The 15943-nt window shown below is 41.1% G+C and overlaps 1 protein-coding gene across 1 annotated transcript; it reads left to right on the top strand.

Annotated features, from left to right (window-relative positions):
• Positions 1-4839: 4839 nt before the first annotated feature.
• LOC110688934 lies at positions 4840-5307 on the top strand. The gene has a single exon (XM_021865683.1). It carries the CDS (start codon positions 4840-4842, stop codon positions 5305-5307), a length of 468 nt encoding a protein of 155 aa, XP_021721375.1.
• Positions 5308-15943: the final 10636 nt, after the last annotated feature.

The following is a 15943-nucleotide window of genomic DNA, read 5'->3' as shown; positions in this document are numbered from 1 at the left end:
AGGATAGTAAGGGTAATTTTGTATTTTTATTTGTTATTCCAATCTAATCCCAACCCATATCAAACAATGGAATACACTATTTTTATCCTTATCCCATTTATTAATCCGCCTTCTTATCCCACCTTCTTATCTCACTCAATCCCATCCCTCCTATCAAACACCTTGTAAGAGTAACTACAATTCTAGCTATTTGTTGCTCCAATGGTTAAGCTATTTATAAATGGAAAAATGTAATCTAATAATCCCACCTTTAGTCGGTCTTCCAGAAACAATCTCATCTTTTGAAATTCCATAAACAATCCCACCTTTGGCCCCCCCATCTTCCATTAACAATCCCTGACCGGTTGTAATGTTTTGGTAACCGATTTTCTTAGGTTATATAAGACACGTGCCGGATTTTAATAGGTTTAGTCTAATTTTTTTTTTTTTAAAAAAAAAACCCAGCCCCGCCACTGTACTCCTCTCTTCATCCCCGCCCTTGCATTCCCCGGCAACCCCTGAAACCACCACCCTCATGCCCAGAATCACCACCAATCGCACACCCCATCCACGACCATCAAATTTCAATGATAATATAATTCGAATACCCAATCTAGGCAATTGCAACTAGAAATCAGCGACTGCAGAGTGGGGATTTGGTCAGGGTTGGGACTTAAGTTTTGAGATTTTTATGGGGGTGGGATCTCGTCGGGGTGGTGCTTGGGTTTCGTGGGGCTGTAGGGCCGAGTTTCGTGGGGATAGTATAGGTGGGTTTCATGGGTGAATTTTGTGGAGGTGGTGGCTTGGTTTTCATGAGGGGTGATTTTATTGAAGATGGTAGGTTTTCGCGGGGGTCTTGGTGGTGGTGAAGGCGGTGTAAGTGGTGTTGCCTAGTCTAGGTGGTGAAGGCGGTGTGAGTGGTGTTCCTGGTCTTGGTGGTGACGCTGGGTGGTTGGTCGATCTTCGTGTTAGATCGGGGCAAAGTGGTGTTTTTCAAGGCTGGGTGGTGTTTTTTCGTGGCTTGGGTGGTTTTTTTCGAGGCTGGGTGGGGTTTTGCTGGTGAGTTTCGTGGTGGGTGGGTGGGTGGGGTGGGGGTGGGGGTGGGGATGAGGGTGGCCATGGCAGGGGTTGCAATTCAGGGCGTGTTATGGTGGTGGATGGGTGGCCCAAGGAGAGATTTTGAAAAAAATAAAAAGAAAATGATAAAAAATTAACCTATTTAATAGGTTGTAGGTAAATATGATTGTTAATGGAAGATGGGGGTCAAAAGTGAGATTATTTTTGGAATTTCAAAAGGTGGGATTGTTTATGAAAGACCGACCAAAATGTAGGATTATTAATTACATTTTTTCTTTATAAATTAACTAGCCTTTTGGCCCATGTAATGTACGAGCTGTTCACAAAAAATTGCATTGAAAGATGAGTGAGAAAATATCAATAAGTCATTATAGGTATAATGTGTAATCGAAAATATGATTTAAAAATTAAATTGTTGGAATTTTAATTGAAAATGGGGCTTAAATAAAGGAGGTGGAAGGGATAAAATTAAAAAGAGAAAAGGAAAAGGTTGAATTGAAGAGGGGAGATGAAGATGAAGTGCGCATGAAAGATGAAGTATAAGTTTAATGAAATAATTAAAGAAAGACTTAAAACACTAAAAATGTAAGAAGACATGTGACACTTAAATTATAGAATAAGATTGAGAAGTGTAATAGGATGGGAACATGTGTCTTTTGTGGTCAGAGTTTTTAAATACTACGGGTATGTTTTGATTGAATGTCCTGAGCTGAGCTGAACTGAACTGAATATTTTATGAGAGAATGAAATTAAGATAAGAACTGAACTTATAAGAGCTGAATTGAAATGAACTTATTAGAGTTGAGCTGAACTGAAAATAAGCTGAAGAGAACATGTCTAAAATATAGATATATATTTATTTTTAAATTAATAATAATTTTTAGGGAAATTCTCTTTGGTAACATATTTTTTAATTTTTAATTTTTTTAGTAGATATTAGTAGCTTTTTCTCTCCCAAAACCCTACCCTTCTCGCAAAAAATCTTCTCCGTCCATGAGGCTCGCCGGTGGGCGTGTGGCTCACCGCCCATGCCATATCGTCGGCGAGCCTCCGATATACTTTTTTAGGGTGTTTTTTTCGTTTTTCTTTTGGTTTTTTGTCCGGTCGGCCTAACAACAAGCGCCGCTGCCCCTTTTGGCCGCCTCTTATCCTCACCGGCCTTGAAGCCGGCATGCCGCCGATCTTCTATTCCGCTTCTCTGCCGTTTCTCTACTCCACCGCCTCGCCCGTCGTCGCGACGTTTTGTATGAGAATGGAGAGGGAGAGTTATCTCCCTCTGAGTCCCTCGCGTAGGGCCGTTCTCAGTCTGGTGCTTCCAGCCGTCGCTGCCGCGGTTCAGGGGTTTGTGGGGTTTGGGCCTATCGGGCGGGTCTCTGCGGTTCAGGCCTTACTGCCCGGCGGTGTGTGGTTTGGGTTGGAGAATCTCGGAGAATTGGTGGTGGTGCTCGCATGGGATGCGGGGTCGGTTGTTATGTTTACGTTCTTAGTTTTCTTTTTTAGGTTTCCTTCTGCCTTTTCTATTAGTGGTGTGTGCGGTTTTTGGGTCTCTTTTTTCTTTGTTTGTGTGTGTGGTTTATTCGGGTTTGTTATTTTTTCTTTTTGTGTGGTGCGTTTGTGTGCTATGGGGAGTGCAGATCGGTGTGCCGATCTTCTGGTGTAGGATTTGAGCCGGGTTTTTTGGCTATGGGGCTTTGGTTTGATCTTCTTTTGGTTTGGGTTGAAGGGTTATGCTTCCAAATCGAAATCTGTGTTTGATTCGGAGATTGTTTTGTCAATGATAAATTATACGACACCAAATTTGAATTCAGGTCGAGGAGTTCAGGCTTCTGAGTCAATTAAGGTTCACGTCAGAAACTACAACTTATTGCCAGACCCCCTTGCAAGAGGCTGCATAGGACATCGTTATATGAGACAAGGGTATTTCAAGAAGTCGATTTGCGCGTGCAATTGTAGTTTATTTTATTTCGAACTTGTAATTGGTTCAATTGTCTTAGTAATGTTCGATTACGATTTCTTATGTAAGTGCCGTATAGCTTATTATTAATGAATTTTAATCTTCCCCCTCAAAAAAAAAAAAAAAAATAAAATAAAAACTGTTATGAAATATCTAAATGTGTATGACTATTATCCCATGTACCATCTAGAATACTCAAGAGTTGGGTATTTGATCTTATCCGTTGATGGAACTCTAGATATTATTCATGTATATATATCCCGTACTGGATGACAGAATATACAGAACGAAAAATATATTTCTCTCTCTCTATATTTCTCTCTCTCTATATTTCTCTTCTATATTTAACACGTTATCAGCGCCAAAGCTCTACATAGTTGAATTAAGTTATACTACTCTAAATTCAGGTACGTTTAATATAACGTAACTATTATACAATTACCACATACTTCATTCGTATTCGTCGTAGCCACAATATTATGTTGCATGTATTTCGTATTCTAATTTGCAAATAATCTTTTATATAAATCTGTTTTGAACTGTTCATTAATTAACTTTGTTTTAGTTACCACCAAACTAGTATGTTCTGCTATACCTTTTTATACTTTAATAATATTTATTATGCTTATACTTTTTGATATGGAATTAGGATTTGAAAGCTATTATAATGACGTGTGTTGTGAAGCAATTATTATAAAGTTATTTAGTATTGTTTGATACATAGAAATTGACTTTTTATTTTGTTTATTGAGACACACTTGTTTTTAAAATACGGAGTAAAATTTGGATTATTTGACAACAAGATTGGCTTCTGCAAAGTATATATTTCCATTGCTTTATTGACTTGTGTGCACACTACTAATTCTATTACTCATCATTTGATTTTATAGTTTCGTTTTAACAAATTATGTATAAGCATGATTTTGCTTAGGAATATATAATCACCGTCTTCAACTTTTATTAGATCCTGTTGTTTATATTTGATATTTTTTTTTATCGCGGACAATTAAAATAGATCTCATTAACTATAAAAGGTTTGAATATACTGTATTATATATGTGTTATCTCGATTGTATATAAATTAATATGAATATTCTAGATGTTAATTATTACCGATAATTTACATTAGATTCTATGAGAACAATTACCGATTTAATTTTGTTTATGTTGTAATCTGATATTGTTTATCATGAAACAATCATTGATTTGTAATTAATTCATATGAAGAGTTTGGCCGATTATGTGTCAGTTGGTTTAGATAACTTTATGTACATGTTTCACATAATTTGATAATTTTTTTGCATGATAATTCCTTTTGCATGACATAACTGATTAGGTGTCAGTTTAATTATCTTTGCATGGTCTTTTTAGCATCATAATAATGATAATTCCTTTTGCATGTTTACCTTTAACATTAATATTACATACTGTGCGTGTTTGCGGCTTAAACAATTTAACGATTATCTAACATACTGTGTGTGTTTGATAGCATGTTTATGATTAATACTAGTATTATAAATTTTATATCTAATTAAATAGTATTCTATTTGTTCGGTTTGATCAATCTGACATGTATATTCTCCAAAATATAATAGATAATCATTAAATGCAAGTATGTTATTTTTAAATGTCCTCCTATTTATAATATTGTTTTATATATAAGTGAATCATGTCAAACCTTGCAAAACTCGAATTTGTTTGCTCTTGATATTATTGGAAACAACTACCTGTCTTGGGTGTTAGATGCTGAAATACATTTAGATGCAAAAGGACTTGGTAACACTATCAAAGAAAATAATACAACAACAAGCCAAGACAAAGCTAAAGCCATGATATTCCTTCGCCATCACCTTCATGAAGGCCTTAAGATTGAGTATTTGACTGTTAAAGAACCACAAATCCTTTGGAGTAATCTTAAGGAAAGGTATGACCACCAGAAAACAGTGATATTACCAAAATCTCGTTATGATTGGTTACATTTAAGATTACAAGACTTTAAGTCTGTGAGTGAATACAACTCAGCCATGTTTAGAATTACGTCACAATTGAGATTATATGGAGAGAAAATCACGGATGCAGAAATGTTAGAAAAAACATACTCTACTTTTCATGCAAACAATGTTGTCCTGCAGACACAATACCGTGAAAAGGGTTTTACAAAATATTCAGAATTGATATCTTGTCTCCTTGTGGCTGAGCAAAATAATGAACTATTAATGAAAAATCATGAATCACGCCCAACTGGCTCTACTCCATTCCCTGAAGCGAATGCGACATCCCATAGTGGGAAAGAGTAAAAGGCTAGAGATCACGCCAGCAGTCATGGTTGAGGCCGTGGTCGAGGTCGTGGTCGCGGCCGCGGACGTGGATATGGTCGTGGTCGAGGTGGTCATTTTGGGAACTCATACTCTCACCAGAAGTGGGACAATAAAGATGGAAGTAAGAATGAAAAGGATAAAAATGAAAATATATGCTATCGTTGTGGAGGAAAAGGTCATTGGTCACGTGTGTGTCGCACACAAAAACATATAGTAGACCTTTATCAACAATCAATCAAACAGAAAGGAAAGAAAGTGGAAACAAATTTGGTGTATGAAGATGGCGAAGGTGATTTTGATTGCGGTGATACAACTCACCTAGAAGCGGCTGATTTCTTACCTAATCCTGAGGAAAACAATTGAATAAATTATGATCCACTGACGAATAAACTCTATTAATTAGTTTGCATGTATTTTATTATATAATTTTATTGTATTACTATGACTTTATGCTTTATGGGAAATTTCATGTTTTTGGAAAATTTATGTTTTCAGATATTTCATATTATCATTATTTAGTCATTTATTGATTTAAGTTATTTGATTTGATTTTGTGAATCTTATTTTAATTCCTTTAATTCTATTAGAATATGAATCCCTTTGGAGCTCAATCATCAATCAATGGTGAAGATTTATGTCTAGTTGATAGTGCTACCACTCATACCATACTTAAGAATAAGAAATATTTTTCGCAATTGATAATGAAAGAAATAAATGTGAATACTATATCAGGTAGTACAAAAATTATAGAAGGCTCCGGAAGAGAAAATGTTTTATTTCCTAGGGGAACAAAATTGGAAATTATTGATGCATTATACTCCCCTAAGTCTCAAAGAAATTTACTAAGTTTTAAAGATATTCGAAAAAATGGATACCATATTGAGACAATTAGTGAAGGAAATAATGAGTTCCTTCAAATCACGAGTGTAACTCAAGGCAATAAACTTATTATGGAGAAATTACCTACATTCTCCACTGGTTTGTACTATACAAAAATCAATACAATTGAATCACATGCTATAGTAAACCAGAAGTTTACTGATGACTTTAAAGTTTGGCATGACCAGTTAGGCCATCCCGGTTCAATAATGATGCGAAAGATAATTGAAAATTCATGTGGACACTCATTAAAGAGCCAGCAGATTCTTCATAATAGTTTTTCATGTGCTGCTTGCTCAATAGGCAAGTTAACACTTCGGCCATCACCAGCTAAAATAAATTCCGAATCTATTACTTTCCTAGAACGTATACAAGGGGATATATGTGGATCAATTCATCCCCCGTGTGGGCCATTTAGATATTTAATGGTTTTAATAGATGCATCAACCAGATGGTCACACGTATCATTGTTATCAACTCGCAACCTGGCGTTTGCGAGACTACTTGCTCAGTTGATCAGATTACGAGCACATTTTCTAGATTTTCCTATTAAGGCTATTCGTCTTGATAACGCTGGTGAATTCACATCCCAGGCATTTGATGAATATTGCATGTCAATTGGGATCAGTGTTGAACATCCTGTAGCACATGTTCACACACAAAATGGTCTTACGGAATCATTAATTAAAAGTTTGCAATTGATTGCTAGACCATTATTTATGAAATCTAAGCTCCCAATTTCTGCTTGGGGGCATGCTATATTACATGCAGCAACACTAATTCGCATCAGGCCAACAAGTCATCATAAGTTCTCCCCATCACAATTGGTTTTTGGTCAGGAACCAAATGTATCCCATTTGAGAATATTTGGATGTGCAGTATATGTTCCAATTGTTCCACCACAACGCACTAAAATGGGCCCTCAAAGAAGACTAGGGATATATGTTGGATATGAATATCCATCGATAATTAAGTACTTAGAGCCAACTACAGGAGATTTATTTACGGCTCGTTATGCAGATTGCCATTTTGATGAATCAGTTTTTCCAACATTAGGGGGAGAAAACAAACAGCTGGAAAAGGAAATTAGTTGGAATGAATTATCATTATCTCATCTAGATCCTCGTACTAAACAATGTGAGTTGGAAGTCCAAAAGATAATTCATTTACAGAACTTATCAAATCAATTGCCAGACTCATTAACTGACCCAAAGAAAGTTCGGTTCCAAAGATAAAAATCCTCGAAAGAGAAAAGGAGAAACAATTGACAATGGCCAGACCGAGGAAGCTATTAATTTTGAAGGATCTCCAAAAGAGACCTTAGACATGATGGAAAAGGATATTCAGGTACATGACAATGAAGAAATTTCAACAAATTTTATCATGTCTGGAATTACATGGAACCGAAACCAAATCGACGTCGATGATGTTTTTGCATGCAATGTAGCATTAGATGTCATGAATGATGATGAGGATCATGATCCAAAATCCATTGATGAATGTAGACAAAGAAGCGATTGGCCAAAATGGAAAGAAGCAATTGAAACTGAATTGAAATCTCTCGAAAAAAGAGGAGTATTCGGACTTGTAGTCAATACACCTGAAGGTGTAATACCAGTGGGATATAAATGGGTCTTTGTACGAAAAATAAATGAAAATGGTATTATTGTAAGATATAAGGCCTAATTTGTTGCACAAGGATTCTCACAAAGACCCGGTATTGATTATGAGGAGACATACTCTCCTATGGTGGATGCAACTACTTTTAGATTTCTAATCAGTCTGGCAATAAGAGAAGGACTTGATTTATGCTTAATGGATGTAGTCACAGCTTACTTATATGGCCCACTGGATAATGACATTTACATGAAACTCCCAGAAGGATTTAAACTGCCATAAGCAGCAAATTCAGGTTCTCTAGAACAATACTCAATAAAGTTGAATAAATCTCTATATGGATTGAAACAATCAGGGCGCATGTGGTATAATCGACTAAGTGAGTACTTGTTGAAGGAAGGGTATAAGAATGACCCTATATGCCTGTTTAGGGTAAAAATACCCTAGACAGGTGAACCAATGAGAGGAGGCCACGTGGTGAGCTCAGGATGGCTCAAGTGCCCCAATATCCTCTTGACACGTGGCCCCCTCAGATAGGCTTCTGAAATGGCGGCCTTCAAGGGCCCAAATCCTTAGAAGCGCTGTAAAACGGCGCAGCCGACTAAAATCTAGGTCAAGTGACCTAGATAGGGGCACATTCTCCAATGACCCTATAAATAGGGAGATATTTCCCAATTTTGGGGACACATTCAATCATTTATTACACCTACATTCTCTCTCATCAGAAAAACACCTGAGCTTGGAATCCAAGCAGATCCCCACCTAAATTTCCGCACTCTTTATTCTTTTTCAAGTTACTAACTTGATCTTCGGAGGCGGAGCTCCAACCACCCGGAGTCTCCGTTGTTTTGCAGGTAAAACTCAGCCGGACCAATCTTTGTGACGTAACTCTCCTGAGGGACAAAAACACCTAAAACATTTGGCGCCGTCTGTGGGGATAGTACCTCAAGGATGGTTCAAGAGTATGTACCACCTCCTAAGCGTCCGGTCGACGACCTGGAAGTTTTCACGGACCAAGAGGATGAAGATCCTCAGGTCGAAACTTATATAGCCGAGGATGGCTCCTTGATAACCAAGCGCATTCAGCCTAGAGATACTCTGGAGCGGGGTGCCAACTAGGCGGGTACAAATCGACCCCCTGAGCAGCCGAAAGGGGAAACCCATACGGCCAGCGGATCAGCTCCCGTCACTCGAGATGAACTCATGAAGTTCATGACAAGTTTCAAGGGTGAAATAGATCTGATCTCTAAGAGCCGGGCTGGCCCAAGTAGGGGTCAGTCGGCAAAAAAGACTCCTCTGGAGAAGGGGAAGTCAGTTAGAGATCGACAACCAACTCCTCATCCAAAGGAGAAGGCAGCCGAGACCATTGATTGGTCCAAAATTCATTTGCCTAAGATGAATGCCAACTATCCCCGCCGGACTCAACAGCCGGTGGAAAGCAAAAAGTCAACTCTTGACGCACGAGAGATCATCACTCGCAAGAGAAATAAGCAGTTGTCTGAGTCGGCTTCTACGTCGAACTTTCCAGACAGCTTCAACAACACCTCTGCAGGGAATGTACTTTCCTTGCATGAGAGCCAAACAGGCGGTAATACCGTCCATTCTGGTCCTCAGATGATTGGGACTGCACCGTATGTACCTTCTTAGGTCTACGGTCAGTATTCTCCCTATTTCATGCAGCCGGCCCTCTTTGGAGGTCAGGCGGCATACAACATCATCCAGCCACTGTACTGGCAGCTTCGTCTGCTCCGCCTGGGTGAACAACCTTCTGCGTTCACCCGGGAGATAACTGACATGGCACAGCCGACCAAGGTTAAAAATGTGTTGGTAGGCACCTATGACAGTACCTCCAACCCGGAAGATCACCTCATGGCTTACACCAACCTCATGTACTTACAAGGGTTGGATGATGCCACTTGGTGTCGATGCTTCCCGGCTACATTGAAGGGAATTGCCAACAATGGTTTGGCAACCTGCCAGGTGGGTCCATTGATAGTTTCGGGAAGCTTGCCCCCCTGTTTGCTTCCAACTTCTTGATGAACATTCCTGCGAAGAAAACAAGTCTTGACTTGAGCACCATTAAGCAGGGGGAGAGTGAAGGATTGCGCTCCTATGTCAGGCGGTTCAATCTGATCAGAATTCAGATTCAAGGACTGTCTGACGAGGTAGCTTTTACAGACTTTTTCAAGGGTTTGAGAGACGGGTCGACTTTTAAGTTCGACCTAGTTACAAAAGGGGCTTTCACTTTACAGGCGGCCTTGAGGGAGGCGGAAAACTATATTCAAGCAACCGACCTCTGCTCGCCTGGTAACCAGTCGGACTCCAAGAAGTCTGACAAACAGAAAGACAGCCGGCCTACACAACCGGCCAAGAAAAAAGAAGAGAGCAAGAAAAGAAAAGAAGTATGGGCGGTTAGTGATTCTGACCAGCCGTCTCAGAAGAAGAAGAAATAATTTAAACCGTACGTTCCTAAGTACGAGTTTAACAAGGAATGCAACTCCATCCTCATGGAGATCAAGGACCGGCTGTGTCTAGAGAAGCCGAATCCAATGAAAAGTTCCATTCAATCAAGGAACAAAAATAAATTCTGCCAATACCATGAGGAAGTTGGCCATGACACCAACGATTGCTTCAGCCTTCAACGGGCGTTGAACCGTTTGGCTGACAAGGGGATGTTAAAGTCCTATATCTCTAAGTCCAAAGGGACTAATAAGAAGAACCCAAGGCAGTTGTCTAAGACAACCCATCCTGTTAGTAGTTCGGACACTGATAAGGAGCCGGTCTACACCATAGCAGGCGGGTTCTCATGCGGTGGCCCTACCATCTGGGGCACCAAGAGCCATCTTCGGAAGATGGACAACGATGATGATGATCAAGCGTCTGCTAGCTCTTCCTTCCCAGACGTTCTGATCAATGAGAAGGACAGGGGCAGCGTTCGCTGTCCGCATGACGACCCGGTTGTCATTGAATGTAAGGTTGCCAACCAGCTGGTTGGACGAATCCTTATTGACACTGGCAGCTCATCGGACATCATCAGTCTCCGGTGCCTGCAAAAGCTGAAATACAATGTCAGCAGCATGCATCCGGTTACACACCCCCTGGTTGGCTTTGGGGGTGGAATGGTTAACCCAGTCGGAAGGGTTGATTTACCAATCCGGCTGGGTGAAAAATGAAAAGGACGACACCTGGTCGTCAAGTTCTTGGTCGTTGAGGAGCTGACCGCTTATAACATTATTCTAGGCCGGCCAACCCTCAACGAAGCCAAGGCTGTAATCATCCCTTCTCTCATGCTCATCAAGTATGAGAGGGATGACGACTCTGTTGGTTCCTTGAATGGGGATCAAAAGACGGCCCAGGAGTGCTACCTCTTAGCCGTCAAAGATACTGTGACCCTAGGCGACCAAGTCCCAAAGCCAATAGACCTTGACAATGTCAAGGATGCCGCCCTAGCCCCAGCCCCACCAGCAGTCGGGAAGAAAAGAAAGGCCCCTGTGCTGGTGGAAGTGAAGAAAAAGAAAAAATAGCAATCACTGACCGGGGAACGGTCAGATGAGCTCCATCCCCAATCGGCTGGAGAACATATTGATATACCTCTGGACGACAACTGTCCAGAGTGTACTGTAAAGGTTGGGACGGTTACTCATGCTAAGTTGGGTGCAGATTTGCACCTCCTGCTGAAAGAATTCAAAGACAATTTTGCCTTTGAAGTGGAAGAGATGCCAAGCGTCAGCCTGGATCTTGTTGTCCACAAACTCGCCGTGGATCCTAAACAGAAGCCCATCTGACAAAAGAAAAGAAATCACGGCGAGGAGAGAAGTCAGGCGGCAGCTGCCAAAGTAAAAAAGCTGTTGGACACTAGGTTCATCCGGTCATGTAATTTTCCCGATTGGGTGGCGAATGTTGTGTTTGTAAAGAAGCCGAATGGTACCTGGCGTATGTGTGTTGATTACACAGACCTCAACAAGGCATGTCCCAAAGACAGTTACCCACTTCCAAAGATCGACAGTCGGGCATGCCTTGATGAGTTTCATGGATGCCTACTCCGGCTTCCATCAGATATCCCTGTGGAAAAAAGATCAAGAGAAGACGACCTTCGTCACTTATCAAGGGTTATTCTGTTACACTGTGATGCCGTTTGGCTTGAAAAATGCGCCGGCTTCATTCAAACGGATGATTAATACGGTCTTCATTAATCAAATTGGGAGGAATGTGGAGGCGTACATTGATGACATGATAGTCAAATCCAAGCAGCAGGCGGATCACCTTGCTGATCTCCAAGAAACCTTCACCACACTCAGGCGGCATAAGGTTATGTTAAATCCTAAGAAATGCGTCTTTGGTATTGAGTCTGGGAAGTTTCTCGGATTCCTGATTGATCAAAGGGGGATAGAGGCTAACTCTGAGAAGATACAGGCGGTAATTGACCTGAAGTCACCCCGCACTGTCAAGGAAGCGCATAGACTAACCGAGTGCCTGACGGCTTTGGGGAGGTTCCTCAACCGGTCAGGTGACAAATGCCTTTACTTCTTCCAAGCAATCAAGAAGAAGACTAGATTTGAATGGGGGGATGATGCTGAGGCGGCCTTCCAAAAGCTGAAAGAGCATTTGCACTCTTTGCCAAGGCTTGTTAGCACTCTACCCAAAGAGTCGTTACATATATACATAGCCGTCTCAGATCATGCTCTTAGTGCTTTTCTCCTTGCTGAGAGAGATGACATTCAGCTCCCGGTCTATTTCATTAGCCATGTTCTAAAAAATGCTGAGCTTCGGTATCCCATGGTTGAAAAATTTGGCCTTTCCCTATATATGGCCTTCAAGAAATTGAAGCCGTATCTTCTGGCCCATCCGGTGGTAATTTACACCGATCAACCCCTCAAGCGGCCAATGTCTACCTTGGAATCATCCGGCAGAATGCTGAAATGGGCTATTGAAATGCAAAGTCTTGAAATCACTTTTGGACCTAGAAAGGCAGTGAAAGGTCAGGCGTTCGCTGACTTCATTGTTGAAATGACACGACCGTTTCAACCGGATAACATTGATCCGGTTTGGAAAGTGTATGTAGTCGGGAGCTCGATAAAGAACGGCTGCGGTGCAGGAATTATATATGAGTCACCTGAGGGGGATAGATTTGAATATGCACTGCGGTTTAAGTTTCAAGCCTCAAATAACGAGGCGGAATATGAAGCCCTGCTAGCCGAAATTCGCATGTGAAAAGCAGCAGGGGAAACTAAAATTGACGCTTACTCTGATTCACAGTTGGTTGTAAGCCAGTATGACGGAAAATATGAGGCAACTCATCCGACTATGATCAAGTACCTTCAGGCAGTCAAAGAAGAGGCCGGGGCACTTGAGGAATTCCGTTTGAGTCAAGTGCCCAGGTCAGATAACAACCAGGCGGATGCGTTGTCCAAATTAACTTCATCCGCCTGCTGTGATACGCCTCGGTCAGTCTTTTGGGAAGTTCTTGAAAAGAGAAGTATATATGAAGAGCCCATTGGAATCCTGGACCGAAGCTCTACCTGGATGGATGGCATCCGGGCATAATTAGCAGACGGCATACTTCTCGATTCACCACAGGAAGCAGCCGTCATGAAGAAGCGAGCAACAAACTTTGAGTTGAGAAATGGAGAGCTCTTCATGGCGGGTTTCCTTAAACCTCTATTGAAGTGTGTTACCCCAGAAAAGGGGAAAGAAGTTCTTGAAGAATTGTATGCTGGATACTGTGCCTCTCATATAGGCGGTAGGTCCCTAGCCGTCAGAGCCAGGCAGCATTACTTTTGGCCTACTCTTAAAGTAGACGCTAAAGAGCTGGTGAAGAGATGTGACAAATGCCAGAGGTTTGGAAAGCTTATTCACCGCTCGGCTACTGATCTGACGGCAATCCACAACCCAGTCCCGTTTACAAATTGGGGCATGGATATCCTGGGCGTCCTTATACGCCTGCTCCATGCGGAAAGCGCTATATTTTGGTGGCTGTGGATTATTTTACCAAATGAGTAGAAGCTGAGCCGGTCAAGAACATCAAGATAAAGGATGTCATCTCTTTCATTTGGAAGAATGTCATCACCCGGTTCGGGGTACCTATGTCTATGGTGTTTGATAATGGCCCTGAGTTTGAAACACCTCACCTTAAGACTTGGTTGGGAGATCAGGGTATATCACATTGTTTTGCATTAGTCGGCCGACCCCAAGCAAACGACCAAGTTGAAGCCTTCAACAAGCTCATCTCAGACGGCATAAAAAAGAAAATTGAAAAAGCCAGTGGCTTATGGGCAGAAGAGCTAATTCATGTCCTATGGGCCATCCGGATGACTGCCAAAGGGGCAACCAGTGAAATCCTATTTCTTATGGTATACGGTGTTGAAGCCGTCTTGCCCATTGAACATTACCAGCCGACTCTCAGAGTCATGCTTTATGATGAAGAGGCAAATTAGGAGGCCATGCGGCTAGCATTGGACTCCCTCCCGGAACACAGAGGCAATGCTGCCCTGCGCCATGAGATATACCGTCTGAGAATGACAAGAGCCTACAACAAGAAAGTACGCAAGCGTCCTTTGAAAGTTGACGACTTTGTGTTACGTAAAATGGAGGCAACCGGTAGGGCCAATGAAGCTGGAAAGCTAACTCCTAATTGGGAAGGCCCCTACCGGATTTATGAAGATTCAGGGATGGCACTTACCGTCTGGAAACTCCAGACGGCCGGCGTCTACCTCGAACTTGGAATGTAGATAACTTAAAAAAGTACTAATTCTGAGAAATGTAAATCTTTTGTAAACAGTGAGTCCATCAATGAGAAATCATACTTTGTTTGCAAAATTATTTTGCTATCTTTACAATTTCTTATCCGCCTAGGTTATTCTCAGACGGAACTTTTTGCTTAACTATCTAAGTTTGACACTTAGTGTAGATTCAATGATATAATTACTTATCCGCCTGGGTAATACTCAGACGGACTACTTGTTTAACAACCAACTAAGTTTGATACTTAGTGTAATTTAATGTTATAATTACTATTCCATCTGGGTAATACCTAGACGGACTAATTGCTTAACCAACTAAAATTGACATTTAGTGTAAATATGATATCGCGTGGCCAATGGCCAGCTTGGAAAAACTAAGTACAAAAACGCTTAGTGGCTATACAACCGGTCTCAAACAAGACCAAAGGCCAAATGGCCGTATGGTTGCTTATTTTATAAAACCGCCTGTCCTAACATGGACAATGGCGTCCGGCAACACCCCTCCGGGTGCAATCGTTGCAGAGAACAGACTCTTCGTCAGTTCTACGTACCTATGAAGACGACAAAGATTGAATGACCAAATTGATCAACTCATAGCCGTCTGACCAGAATAATCTACGAGAACAATTAAGTTTCCGAACACCGGATGCCCTAAGGCATCAGTCGGTTACCGGCTGAAGTTTTTACTTAGATTATTTATTCCAAAGCTGCACTCTCTCTCCCAATTGGGCAAAAGATTTTGTGTAATGGCTATGTAATAATCCCAGGTCGGAATATTAACGCTTGGTTAAGAGGCTCGAAGCAACCGTTCGAATGGCCGACTGTGCACTAGGTTTGGGGCAATCACCATTGTGATTGATTGGCCTTAAAACACCTCATACTTCTCCAAGTATCAAGTGTTTTCAAGCCAATCAATAAATTTGAAATGAAACCAACCACACAACCGTCTTGGGGCAAGAGCACCCGGATTGCAAATTGCCGCATGCTTTTTTTTTTTTTTTTTAAGTTAGGAAAAATATTAAAGAACTGCAGTATATACGCAAAATTCAAATTAAAAATTTCAAACACAAATATATATAAATAACCGACTGAGTCGGAATACATCATATTAAAAATGGCACAAAGGCCAGAATAATTGTTAGCCGGAATAACATCCGGAGAAGAAGCAAAAGAAAATGATTGTTAACCAACTCTAAAGTTGGTAAAAATACAAATTACTCTGCATACAAGCCGACAAAGAATAGAAGTTGGCATACTGCCGCTGAATTTAGGGAGGCTTGCCTAAGGCTGAGGTGGAAGCTGCTGCTCCAACTGGTCTTGGCCGGTTGGGAGGGCTTCAAATTGGTCATCAGCTACTTGAGGCTGATTACCTTTATTTC

This window comes from Chenopodium quinoa, unplaced genomic scaffold (genome assembly GCF_001683475.1).
Source record: "Chenopodium quinoa cultivar QQ74 unplaced genomic scaffold, ASM168347v1, whole genome shotgun sequence".
NCBI classification, from domain to species: Eukaryota; Viridiplantae; Streptophyta; class Magnoliopsida; order Caryophyllales; family Amaranthaceae; genus Chenopodium; species Chenopodium quinoa.
The sequence above is the reverse complement of the archived record's forward strand: the minus strand, read 5'-3'. Positions and strand labels throughout refer to the sequence as shown.

Bases quoted from the DNA above. Each gene is read 5' to 3' on its own strand.
- LOC110688934 (XM_021865683.1), top strand. From the start codon at position 4,840: ATGATATTCCTTCGCCATCACCTTCATGAAGGCCTTAAGATTGAGTAT.